A 13,533-nucleotide genomic window follows, 5' to 3' on the forward strand; every position below is an offset into this window, starting at 1 on the left:
TATTCATAAATCTGTACTCTTGTGCTCGGATAGAGAATATCATGTGTGATTATATTGTTTTATTTTTGATATAATGATTTTGTACTATTTAACTTTCACAACGGTCAATCTGTTGTATTGGATTGACCGGAAAAACAAACAAATAAATAAATATATAATCAAATAATAAAATGGATGGCTGGGACATAAAGATAGGATGCAAATACAGCAATTAATTTGAGAGACTTGTTAGAAGAGATGTTGACGTGAGAAGCAAAGTGATGGAGTGTGCAGGGCTTGTGACATCACATCTAGTACACTTGATTGCTTTAAATTATTTTGCGTGGAAAGTAAAAGCAGATTGCAAATATAGAAAAATGGTTTGAGGTGTTTAAAATTTTGAGAAGGCTCGCCCGAAGATCCTTCTCAATAGTTGAGTCTAAAGTTAGGCAGCAGTGTTTTGGGATAAAAGAATTGAGGAGGACAAATTTCTTACATTTGCAGATATATCCCCATATGGTTTGGATGAAGTCATTAAAGATGTACACAACTGAGATGGATGCAAGAAACCTACAGGAGAATTGAAGGCTAGGGTATTAGGTCCAAGATCAGAGTATCTTTGACCTAATTGAAGGGCTGAGGCAGTTTGACCTACTTAATAAACTGAACAAGGCCGAAGGAGCCTACAAATGCATATTTTAATCATGCCTAGCTAAATAACAATACTTTACTCATGCTTATAAAGGCATGGTTTCATGAGAGACATTTAATTTAACAGCTTTACAAATTTATTTTTAATTATACAAGATTTATTGGCTTCTTTTCCTCCCAGCTTCCACTCCAATGATTATTACCAACTTGTTTACAACTATGCTCTTACATATTCTGTTTGGAAGCACTTGAGTCATAAGGAAGAAATAAGCGAATGATCTAAAAATATTGAAAGTCCCAGGCAGTAGGACCTTTTATGGAGCCCAGAGAGCAGACTATCTATGCCACAGTACTTGGACCTCTTCCTGACTGGATTATACAAATAAATCCCTTTCTCCTGAACAATCAACATGGAAATATTAACACAACCAGCATTAGGACCACACAGGAGCACAGTGTACAAAGTAGCCAATGAGTGAGAGCAGGTGTAGTTTGGACATTCGTGAGCCAACGGTACTGCACTTGTGGTGCCAGTGAATCTGGAGATGTCTTATTTGTTGTAACACTATTTTGCGTTGTTCTATTTGCAGGGGAACATGCAACGCTGCAAACTGGTTATAGATCAGATCACTGAGGCCAAAGATACCATGATGAAGGTTCTGGATCACAAGGATAGAGTTCTAAAACTCTTAAACAAAAACGGGGTTGTGAAGAAAGTATCCAAATTAAAGAGGAAAGAGAAGTCCTAAGATCTAAGCGTGGGTAGCAACTGTATTTTAAAGCCACTGTATAGATGTTTAGTTTGGTATTTGAATAAAGGCAGTGTTTGCAGATGATGGATAAGTTCTACAAAACAGTGAATGGAAGCACCCATCTTCTCAAAACCATTTCCATTGTTGATCAATTGATTTGCCAGATCATCCCACTGATATTGTGACAACCTGCAAAATGAAAACCTATTTTTCTCTCTGACCTCACTATGGACTGCCAAGCAGTGTTTTTGCAGTGTTGATTAGCTTGCCCATTAAGTTGTAAAGCATGGTTTCCACCTCCTTCATTCTCTGTATTCCACATTATTCTGAAAAGGCAAATCAGTAAGCAGATTTTTCCTCTTAATTTTCTTTTCATCTTTGGAGTAGTGAGTTTTATAAGAACCGATTATTGATTAGTTCCATGCAGTGGCATCTCTACTTCTCTTGGTTTGCAGTGCCGAGAGAGTGCAAGAAACTTAGCTGTTGTTGATTAGCAACTCCAGTGGTTGCAGTTGTTGAAGGGGTGGTTGTAGGTTAGAATTGAAAAACTACTAAACTCCAGCAACCAGAGTTAGCATCTGGGGATGCTTTGTTTGTCCCTTAACGGATATGCTCTCTTTCATAATTCGATAGGGCATGCATCATTGAGGGGAGAATTAAGTGCCCATTCTTGGTACTTGTGAAACATGACTCGACCCTAAACGTCGGCCCTGCTGTGACTTTCAGGAGCGACTTGAGAGCTGTATGAATATTTTCTCAGTGAGAAAAGAAAAATCCTTAAAATTTTAATTTGTCACCTTGGGAATAAATGGTGTGTTTGCTAATCAAAACCACATACTCGTGGCCTCACTGTATTGTGAGTTTGGTATGGCTTTCTGGAAGGAGTGTAAAAGAATTGTAAATTTGTTACAGTGTGGCTTTGTTTTTTCGGCCTGCACAGTGTCAAGTAGAAGCCTGCCCCTCGCCAGGGTGAATTGGCTGAGCAGGGTCCTGTTGCAGTGCAATTGTAGTATCTTTCCACTCTGGGTAAAGATTCTAATCATGTGACGATTGTTCTATCAGAAACTTAAAAAGTGGAATAATTGGATTTTTTAATATTTAAAGAAAAGGAAGCTTGCACGATTCTTGGTCAGTCTCTGTAAGACATGGCAGCATATTATTGCCCATCCATCACTTATTTCCTCATTGTGTTTTGTGTTTGGACCAGCAGTGTCTGTAACCGAGAAGGTATTTAAGCCCGAGCTGCTTTTCATGTGTATGGCGATCTTGTGTGAGATGTTTGTAGTTTGTGATGCAGTTTCTTGTACATATATACTTGGAAATCATTAATAAACAGTGCAAGCTTTTATACCAATTACACAAACCTGACTGGAAAAGAATGTTCTGAATTCACTTGCATCTCCTTACGTGTGTGCGTGTGTGTGTTCTATTTTCTTGGTACTTTGACAATGGTAAACACACTGCACACCTTCATTGTTCTCATACCTCCGTAGATTCTTATATTGGTCTCAATTGGCCAAACATAAGACAAATTGTGATCTGTCTGTCTCACTAGTTTGATTGCCAAACTAAAAGTAATCTCCTGATTCTAGCTTTTGTTTCGCTGACTAATTGTCTACTTGTTTAATTATATTGCGTTTTGGGATTTGAAAGTTTTAGTTTCAACCACCTTAAACGCTCAAAAAAGATGCTTAAAAATATTGGTAAAACTTTTATTTAAACTAAAAACTCTGTGGACAATAAACCAACTTTTTGACGTCTTAATCACCGATCACCCCATTCCATGCTGACCTACTAATGGAACCCTGGCACCTCTTATTCATGGTTGTACAGCACAGAAACATATACTTGTATTCAAAACTTGGTACCTTTTGAACCGCAAAGTTCCCTTTGCTTTCCAGATTATTGCACATCCTTCCTTCATTTCAGTTTTGGCAGCTGGGCATTGAGTTTTGAAAAATCTAGTCATAATCTCCCATTATCTTTTCTTTGATTTAACCAAACCTTGTTCCTTGCCAAACTCTTTGTTTACCACTCCTTAGTGTCCGGTTACTTTGTGCCTTTGAAGTCGGTTGAGACGTATTTCTAGGTTAGAAAAGTTTCATTGGTTGTTCTGTGCCTCACTGAAAGGTTTTACTTGAGCTCCTGTCCTCAGAGTAGAAAAATTGAACAAAGCCCATCTTGTGTGAGACACCTGTGCTTGTGTGCCAAGTTATGCGGTTCTCCAACACTTTGTGTATAATTAATTGTTTTGAAATGGAGTAAGCTGTGTTGGAGTACTGCTCAATTAAGCACTGATCCATTTGGTTTTGCTGGTGGTTAAAGAACACTTGTAACCCTAAATGAACCAAATTACTCCTGCATTTAAAAAAAAATGGTGCAATCGGTCTTCAATTTCAGCTCTATTTCTGATCTTTAATGCCTCTTGTCAAGGGTTGCACATTTGATGCAGAATTTCAGACTCTACATGTTTTAGTTCTGTACTGACTTGAATTTGTAGCCTTAACATGTGGAGGAGAGGAAGGGAAGCCAAGATGTACCTTTTTATACTTTGTGTGCTAGTCAGGATTAAGAATGACCATTGCAGAACAGAATAAGGGACAGTATTTTTAGTCAGAACTATAATTTGGCAGTTACATGCAAGGATGGTTAATAGTCTTGAAATTCTCTGAAAATGTAAGCAAGGAGATTAATAATGATTTGGTTGAAGGAGTGATTGATTACACAATAAACAAGTCTGGCATGAAATATTAGATCACTAACATCCTCTCAGCTTCAAGCAGCAATAATAAATTGGGAAATTAATCCATATTACTGAGTCCCAAGGTATCAGAAGCCTTAGAAATTGGAAGCAATTCCATTGATTACAGTGAGATGAGAAACAATGGGTCCACTCTAAGACATCCCCAATGGCATTCAAAGCCTCAACAGCAGGCAGAAGAAATTTCTGTTGCTGTGGTAATCAGACAGACAGTGCTGGAGTATCTTAGTGGGTCAGGCAGCATCTCTGGAGAACATGCATTGTTTCAGGCTTGACATTTCAGGTCAGGACCCTTCTCCAGACTGATTGTAGAGAGCAGTTGCAGGACAGCTTGGCAGGTAATAGGTGCAGGTGGTGAGGAGGGGTTGATAAGCAGATGGTTGGGTAAAGGGCCAGAGATGAAAAGACAGGTGTGAGACAAAGATTGAAGAGTTGTGAATTGTGAAGCTAGAGGAAGGAATGTAGGTGGGATGGCAGGGATGAAGTCTTAGTGGGGCACAGAAAAGAGAGGGAGTGGGTGGTGTTTATAGTTACCTAGAATTGGAGAATTCAATGGGCATACCGTTGGGTTGTAAGCTACCCAAGTGGAATATGAGGTGCTGCTTCTCCAGTTGCCTGAAATGTCGCCTATCCATGTTCTCCAGAGATGCTACCTGACCTGCTTTTGTCAGCATTTTGCCTTTTTTTTTTGTAAACCAGCATCTAGATGTTCTTGTTTCTCCAGAGATAACCAGTTCTAGCTTAAGAAAGCAAAGATGAAGCAATTGAGGGCTCTGGGGACCTAGCGCAAAATTTTGCGTGATCATATTGAATTACGAGGCAATCTTGAGGGCCTGAGTGGCTTAGTATTTTCTGATGTTATCAGATTCAGATTAGTTTATTATCATATACATTAAAATCGTATGCATTAAAATTCTTTGTTTGCATGAATGACAGCAGAATGGTACAAAGATTGTTGTGTAAAAATAAATGTGAAGTAGCGTTGAGATGCGTACAGGGCAGCATCTCTGTGTAGGCGATGTGAAAGAGATGATTGGTTCAGGTGTTGGATAGCAGTGTGGAAGAAGCTGCTGTTAAGATAATACGCTGATGCCTTTTTCTTGATCACCACATTAGTGTGATGGGACTAAGTTAGGTTGCCGGTGATATAGATGCCTAAGAACTTGATGCAGTCGAGTTCATCTTTACAGCTGCTCTGTGATGAGGACAGTGTTGTGGTCACCCCCAAGCCTACGTCGACAACCACTCTTTCATCTTTCGGATGTTAAAGACAAGGTTCTTGATCTCTCGCTCTCTCCTAACTCAATTCCTCATTTAATATAGATCTATCATAAATTCAGGGCACTGGGAAGAAGAGCCAGCTCTAAGCCTCAGGACATGTGTTTATAACTGAAGAAAATATTTTCCCTGAACTGCTCAAAGATTTCTTTTTGGTATAGTTGAGCTTTGCCTGTTCACAGCTATGGTGTAGCTGGTCCCCTCCCAATGAAATGCACATATGATGTTTCTCAGGAAATGTTATAATCAGCTGGGTTAACCACATCAATTGGATCTATGATAAATTTTGTGGAGAAATGTGAGTCTTTAGCTTATCAAAGGATTCCTCATTTCAACGAATAGAATACTTCTTTACAGTCTCAACAAATCACTCTTTCATTGGATTTAGTTTAGTTTAGAGATACAGCATGAAAACAGGCCCTTTGGCCTACCAGGTCTGCGCCGACCATTGATCCTTGCGCATTAACACTATCCTACACCCACTAGGGACAATTTTTACATTTACCAAGCCAATTAACCTACAAACCTGTACATCTTTGGAGTGTGGGAGGAAACCGAAGATCTCGGAGAAAACCCATGCAGGTCACGGGGAAAACGTACAGACAGCACCCTCGGGATTGAGCCCGTGTCTCCGGCATTACACTCGCTGGAAGACAGCAAAACCGCTGTGCTACCGTGACCGCCCTTTTTAAAATGGCAGGGGTAGAACACTTGGCGGGCACTTTCCCCTGCAACCGCTCCTACTCCACTTGGCCCCTCAAGTCTGCCCTACTACTTAATCATGACTCCTCTACCCTAAGTTTTCCATGAAGGGCACTGTTCCTCTAGGTAAAATGAAAAGAGTTGTTTTCTCTGGTGTCACGTTCTAAGGAAATCTGTAATGTTTTTCCTATATTGTCACTTACAATATATCTCCTCAGTCAAAAGTTTACTTTTTACCCATTCAATTCTGACTCTCTTTATCCCAAACATATGCTATTCCATTCTGGATCCAAAAGAAAAATGTAGCATGGAAACAGGCCTTTCGACCTATCAAGTTCATCTCAACTACCCATCTTCTATATACGAAAACTCTCGTTTGTTTGTTCCTGACCTACAGCCAAACCGGTACACAATAGCGCAACAATTTTGGGCCCACCTTACTCACCGTCGTCCGTTTGGTGCTAATGGAAGAAGTTACATTGAAATCGGTGTTATATTTTTAAAGTTATTCACATTTTAAAGTTTAAATCTATCTCGTGGGGAGGGAGGGGGTTGAGGGGGATAGAGTTGGGGGGGGGGGGGAGGAGAGTGGGGAGGAGAGGGTGCTGCACCAATGCAGGAGAGGTTTGGGCCCAACGGGTCCACTTGGTCTAGTTTTACACTACTTCTACGGTAATCACTTAAAGAAATTCTCTCCACATTCCCATCAAGTCGCAACAGAACTACCACTCTACATACTAGGTGCAATTTATAGTAGATAGTTAATCCACCAACCCACACATCTTTGAGATGTGAGCGGAATCCAGAGCATTCAGGAGAAAAACATGAGGGTACAGGGAGATAATGGAAATTTCACTTGGGTAGCACCAGGGGTCAGGTTCAGACTTGGACCATCAGTTGTAAGGCAACAGGTCTACTATATCCACCAATGTGCCACACTAAACATACTGGGTAACGCGTTGGATAATTACAATTTGTGCCTGAAATAAAATCACAGTGAGGCATTAGTATCTACCTTCGTGAGGCGACACCCATGAAACCCCATGCTATTGTCAGCAGGAGCTTTGAATGCCAAGTTGTCCTGTTCAGGAGTTTCACAAAAATATTGTTTATCCATAAGCAGTTATTAATGAACTAATTGAATCCCAAAAGGTTGAGGCTAAATTGTTTTCAAGAAATAAGAGCAGGGATGATTCTTTAATCCATTACAATATTTGCACAATTTACTGGCTTTTTTTGAGACTGCACAAGTAATATGGAAAGTTGTGAAGCTTTTGCATTGAGAATATGGGATATGTGCTGGCAAGGCCAAGCTAATTAAAGCTTTACAACTAAGTCCTTTCAAGGCTATGATTTGATGTTTCAGATATGAGCAGGTTAACGATGTTTATGTACCTGATTGATGATGTCTCTGAATGCCATTAGCTTACTGTATTGGAATCAGTCCCAGGAATGCATTATGACAAAATAATAATAATAGAAGATATCGTGTTGCTTACTTTATTATTTTTTAAAATGGCTTGAATTTCTTGGGAGACCCTCCTGTCACGTAGCATGAAGCTGTTATCTTATATACTTCTCGGAACACAACGCATCCTGAGACAACGCTGCCAGGAAACTGATATCGCTCAAAACTGGTGGTTGCTATGAACCTTAGACCAAGCTTTTCTTTTCACCTATTGCAGTTTCTGAGAATTGTGCTTGTAGTTTATGAACGGGCAGGGAGGAAAAGCGATCCACACAAAGGAAATCGATTGCTTGGACTCGAAGAGACTATTTGAACTTGAAGCTATATGAACAGCATGGAGAACCAGCTTTATGCTGGTAGCTCCATGGGACTGTTACCATTAAGTGCTAAGAGTGTGTTTATATTTCCACTGTTGTACAAGATGGGAATGATAGTAGTTATCCAATGTACTAAACATTAGGGTTCTGGACTATGAGATCCAAGATGAAGAAATGCTTTTGCTATTCAACATTTTGAAGGGGTGTTGTACCCCACAGGGTGGGTGGAGGCTTTGTGTCGCACTGATCCAAGAATTGCTGTCACAGAAGAAGCTATTCAGCCCATATCTGTACTAGCTCTTAACTACAGAATCTTGTCAGCCTCTTTCCCTTTCATATAATTCTCTCACCTGCCCATCCAGTTGCCATTTGAAGGCAGAGATTTCTTTTCCACTATCCTAATGGGCAGTAAATTTCAGATTGACAATACCCTCTTGTAATAAATTGTTCTCTCACATCTCTTTTGTGCTTTTTGGCCAAATGTTTGTGTGCCCCAAGGGTTCTTGAACTAGTGGGATGTTTCCCTCTATTTACCCAATCCAAACCAATTGTGACCCTGTGCACTTCAATCATTATCTCCTCTCAATCTTTCTTTGTTCCTAGAACAGCTATTGATCTAACCTAGCACTAATGCAGATGAATGTTGCTCAGTCTCCTCCCATATTCCTGTTCTGATTCTTCAACTCAACAACGATCATTATTTCTCCATGGTCACTTATTTTGAAAATGATTATTATAGGCAGTTATGAGGGAAATGTTCTTCCTTTGCACAGTCTTACTCATTTCTCATCAGTTTCAAACACCACTTGCTATTGGCCAGAGGCTCAAATATGGAGATATAATCAACTGAAACATTAACTGTCTCTCGCTCCATTGATGCTGCCCACCTGATGAACATTTCTGACTTTATTTCAGATTTCTGGCATTGGCACTTTTTTTCTTTTTATGTCCTTGAAGGACAAGGACAGAATATATTTAGAGTTTGAAGCTAGAAGGATGCCATGTATTATAGGCATTTGATGGTTCTGCATGGGGGCAGAGTAATAAATCTGCAGGAAAATTAGATCAAGAACTGCGATACCGGGATACTTTAATGACCCCAGTGTTGATTGAGATAATGACAGAACAAAGGTCAAAGAGATACATTTTTAAAATGTGTTCTGAGTTTCTTTGATCTCTTCAAGTCAACGGGGTATGAAATAGACCAAGTCCCTTTGTCATTTCCATTGTTAAACCAAAGTAGGATGTCTTATTGCCAGGAGGGAATGGTAGAGGACTTGGCTAGGATAAAATGAACCAAAGACTGGCCAGTAAAACAGTTACAGGACATACATAATGCAAGTTGGTTGAGTAATTCAAGTGAAAATCAGGCTGAATATAAGCTGAGAAAAGAGGTGAAAAGGAAAACAAGATGGGCAAGGAAAGAATGAGAATTCAGATGGGTGTTAGAATAAAAACCCAGGAGTTTTCTCAAGGCATTTCATTAGCGAATGGCTTGTAAGAAGAGAAGAGCCAATTGGGGTCAAAAGGTAATGCCCTCGTTTGCAGAGGGGGACAAGGTGAAATACTAATCGCCCGTTTTCCCCCTGAAAGCTGCTGCTAAATCCAATCTGTCTTTAACCAAATCTTCAGTTACCCACTCTTATGTTTTCTTACGCAAAAAAAACTGCTTGAGGTCTTGTGAACCAGGCAGCATCTGTGGAGGGAAATGATAGATGTTTTGAGTTGGCACCCTTCTTCCTCCAGCAGTTAGCTCAAGATTCCAGCATTTCTTGTCTCTTGTCTTCATGTGTCTTTGGATTGCTCCTAATACGATTGTATTTATTATTGCACTCATCGCTGCTCTTAATAAAGTCAGTCCCCTGCCTCCCTCAGACTCGTGGTTTATGTTTGGTAAGGCTGTGGTAAAACACGATGTGTCGGAAGTAACTGGTTTAAACTGAAGATGCTGGTTTAAACTGAAGATAGACACAAAATGTTGGAGTGACTCAGCGGGTCACGTAGCTTCGCTGGAGAGAAGGAATAGGTGACAGTTCGAGTCGACCTATTCCTTTTCTCCAGAGTTGGTGCCTGACCCGCTGAGCTGCTCCAGCTTTTTGTGTAAAACATGATGGGCCAAGTTACTGTGATGAAGTCAAGATGTGGATGCCTGTTAGTTAGACACTGCAGGAGCCTGACGATTGTACTGACTCAATCATCCTAAAGCCAATTGAGAATGTGGAACAACTGGCGGCAATGTAGATTCTCCAGCACACAGGCTTCAAGTTATACAATGTTGCCAATCCGAAAGAAAACGGTCTCTTAATGTCCTCCGAGCTCGGAGATCATGGCGGCCGCCCAGACGCCGGAGCCTCCGCAGGTCCTCCCAGCTCGGAAATCAAGGAGGCTGCCGGGATACACTGGTCCTCCGAGGGCGCTGTGGCCGCAGGGACATCGGAGACTTCCCCGCAGCGCAGGTCCTCCGAGCTGCCGGGTCACCGGCACCGACCCGAGATCCCACAGCTGAAGAAGAATCTCGACCCGAAACGTCACCCATGCCCTCTCTCCAGAGTTGCTGCCTGTACTCCAGCATGATGTGTCGATCTTCGGTTTAAACCGGCACCTGCAGTTGCTTCCCGCCGCCCCAGCGCGCCCCGGTCCTGGTCGCACGCCGGTGCATGACGTCAGTGCGCCCCAATGCGCGCTGGGATTGCGGAGGTCCTCTCGGTCCTCCAGCTCTTCCAGTCTCTCCGCTGCCTCCAACTGGCCGCCGCTCTGCCGCCTCCCTCCTCTCATTTCAGTCGCTGCCGGCGGCCTGGGGCCGCGTGTGTGTGGTTCGGATTGCTGCCGTGACATGGCTACATGACCGGGGGAATGTGTGCCAGGAAAGAGCCGGCCTCCTCCTTCTCCTCCTGCTGCTGCTGCTGCTGCCGCCCTTGTCTGGGGCTGAGGGAGCGTCCCGAGCACTCGCCAGTTCACCAGGTTTGACATTCACCTCTTGATCGGTCGCGCCGCGTCCCAAGCATGGTATGCAGGCTCCAGTCACGACCCCGGCCCTGTCACGGGAGGGGGTTGGGGGGGATTTATGGGTTGCCCGCCAGCTCGGTGACAAACAAGCAGGTCCTGTAGTTGCATCAATGCCGATGGGGAGCCGACTCCCAGACCCGCCGTGCCCAGACATTGCAACAAAAGAAAGAGCCTGATGGGGGCAATCCTGATGGGGGCAATCCTGATGAACCACGTCGACAGATCAGAGGATCCACCGCCCCAAACACTCCACGCTCCTTCGAACTCCCAACCCTAACACTCCACTCTCTCCCCCCACCGCCCCAAGCCTTGCCCACTCTCTCCCCCCACCGCCCCAAGCAGTCCCCTCTCTCCCACCACCGCCCCAAGCCTTGCCCACTCTCCCCCCACCGCCCCAAGCACCCCACTCTCTCCCCCCACCGCCCCAAGCAGTCCCCTCTCTCCCACCGCCCCAAGCATTCCACTCCCCCCCCCACCGTCCCAAACAGTCCCCTCTCTCCCACCGTCCCAAGAACTCCACTCTCTCCCCCCACCGCTCCAAGCACTCCACTCTCTCCCCCACCGCCTCAAGCACTCCACTCCCCCCTCCCAAGCACTCCACTCGCCCCCTTCCAACACCACTCTCCCCATCTGCCACAGACACTGCACCCCCTCCACCTCCAAACCCTCTGCCACTGCTCCCCTCTCCCTTTCTCCTGACCATGGCACAGGTCTTACCCCGCCCCCACCATTGACGTTTGTCTTCAACCGCAACCCCCCCCCACCCCCCAACATGTCCTTTCTCCCCCCATCCCTTGGCACTTTTACCCCATCCCTTTGCAGCACTCTTTTCTCCCCTTGCCCACTCTGCTCTGGTACATCACTCCCCTCTCCCTACCCCTAGCTCCCCTCTCATGGACCTGCACCAACCCCGGCAGGAGACAGCTCCCAGCTCTGCCGTGTCCAGCATTACAACAAAAGGAAAAGCCTGTCAGTGCAGTGTGTCCTGTTGTGCCCTCCTGGCAACGTGGCGAACTGGAGCCAGCCTGGCGACAAATCAGAGGACCTCCCTCGACAACACTCATCCTCCTTCTGCCCCTAACACTCCACATCCTACCAGTCCTTCGCCCCTGACACAGGTCTTCCTCACCGCCCCCCTGCCACCCCTCTTCATTGCTCACCCTCGCCAACTGCCTTTCCTTCCCCTATCCCTGTATTCCTCCCAACATTAACACACCCCCACAAAACATACAATGTCTTCCCAAGGTCCCAACATTCAGCATTCTTAGATTTTATGCTTATACATTCAATATATTATCCTTGCTCTATAGATGGTATTCTCATGCAATGCATAGACTGTTGTTTCTACAGAAGTCTGTCCAATTAAGTAAAACAAAACAATGTTGAACAATACAAATAGTTTAATTGCTGCACCTTCTCAGTTCTGAAGAAAGGGCTTCGACCCGAAACATTGACTGTTTTTCTCTCCATGGACCCTGCCTGGCTTGCTGAATGTTTACAACATGTTCTACTTTTGTTTCAGGCTTGCAGCATCTGCAGATTTTTTTTTTGATGTTTCACATTGTTTTTGCATAAAGTCGAGATTATGTCTTTTGCGCTGCTGAAAACTTGCTTTTCAAAATTGAATACCAAACCTCCGATTTTTGGTACTAAACTTGCATTGGAGAGATTTGGACCAACTACAGGGTTCAAAATGTTTGCCCTAATTCTCTTCCTCCACCCCCAACTCTAATAAAAGTAGAATTTACAGAGGAGAAGCGGAGAAGCATGGACGACCTTTTCCCAACAGCCAGGCAGGGCCCCAGAATGCCAGTCACATTGATTTCCCAAAATGACAGAGCCTGAGTTTCAACCATTGCACAGTGTTGAAATTGATTAGTTATTAACAGCTAACATAGATCTTAGAAAAGTACAGCACAGGATCAGACCCCCTCGGCCCACAATGTCTGTCACACGTGATGCCAAGATAAACTAACCTCATCTGCCTTCACATGATCCATATCCCTCCATTCTCTGCATATTCATGTGCCTATAAAAGCCTCATAAATGCAAATCATATCTGGCTCCAATACCCCTTAGCAGCATGTTCTAGGCACCCACACATCTCTTTTAAACTTCCCCTCTTACCACTTAAAGCTCTGCCCTCTGGTCTTTTACATTTTCACCCTGAGGAAGAAAGTTCTGACTGTCTACCCTATCTGTGCTCCTCATAATTTTCTGTACCTCTACTTATCACTAATACCATCAAATACAGGCAGTATTCTGGTAAACCTCTTCTACACCCTATCCAAAGCCTCCACAGCTTTTAATGGAGCAACAAGAACTATACAAGCTGCACCATAATTATACTCAAAATACTCATACATTTATACTCAATGTCCAGACCAATGAAGGCAAACATACCATATGTCTTCTTAACCTATCTATTTGTGTTTTTGCTTTCAGCGAGCTATGGACTTGGACATCAAGATCCCTCAATACATTAATGCTGTTCAAGGTATTACTGCTATTAACAGTATACATTCCTCTAGCATTCAATTTCCAAAGTGCAACACTTGCTTGGATTAAACTCCATCTGTCATTTCTCTGCCCATTTCTGCAGATTGTCTAGATCCCTCT

General features: G+C 43.4%; 2 protein-coding genes across 13 annotated transcripts in view; both read left to right on the top strand.

The window, feature by feature from the left end:
• Window positions 1-2,718, top strand: part of LOC144599583 (histone deacetylase complex subunit SAP130-like) — a 43,303-nt gene extending 40,585 nt beyond the window's left edge. For all 7 annotated transcript variants that reach the window (XM_078410643.1, XM_078410636.1, XM_078410638.1 and 4 more), the window contains exon 22: window positions 1,221-2,718. In XM_078410643.1, the coding sequence (XP_078266769.1) occupies window positions 1,221-1,379 (159 nt within the window). In that variant the 3' untranslated portion in view covers window positions 1,380-2,718. The remainder of the gene's footprint in view (window positions 1-1,220) is intronic.
• Window positions 2,719-10,331: 7,613 nt separating this feature from the next.
• Window positions 10,332-13,533, top strand: part of LOC144599585 (AMMECR1-like protein) — a 54,330-nt gene continuing 51,128 nt past the window's right edge. For 4 of the 6 annotated variants that reach the window (XM_078410648.1, XM_078410644.1, XM_078410645.1 and 1 more), the window contains exons 1-2: window positions 10,332-10,869; window positions 13,360-13,411. The gene's annotated coding sequence lies outside the window, so the exon portion shown is untranslated. The remainder of the gene's footprint in view (window positions 10,870-13,359; window positions 13,412-13,533) is intronic. The other 2 variants (XM_078410647.1, XM_078410646.1) reach the window with 1 other exon arrangement.

This window comes from Rhinoraja longicauda, chromosome 13, assembly GCF_053455715.1.
Source record: "Rhinoraja longicauda isolate Sanriku21f chromosome 13, sRhiLon1.1, whole genome shotgun sequence".
NCBI lineage: Eukaryota > Metazoa > Chordata > Chondrichthyes > Rajiformes > Arhynchobatidae > Rhinoraja > Rhinoraja longicauda.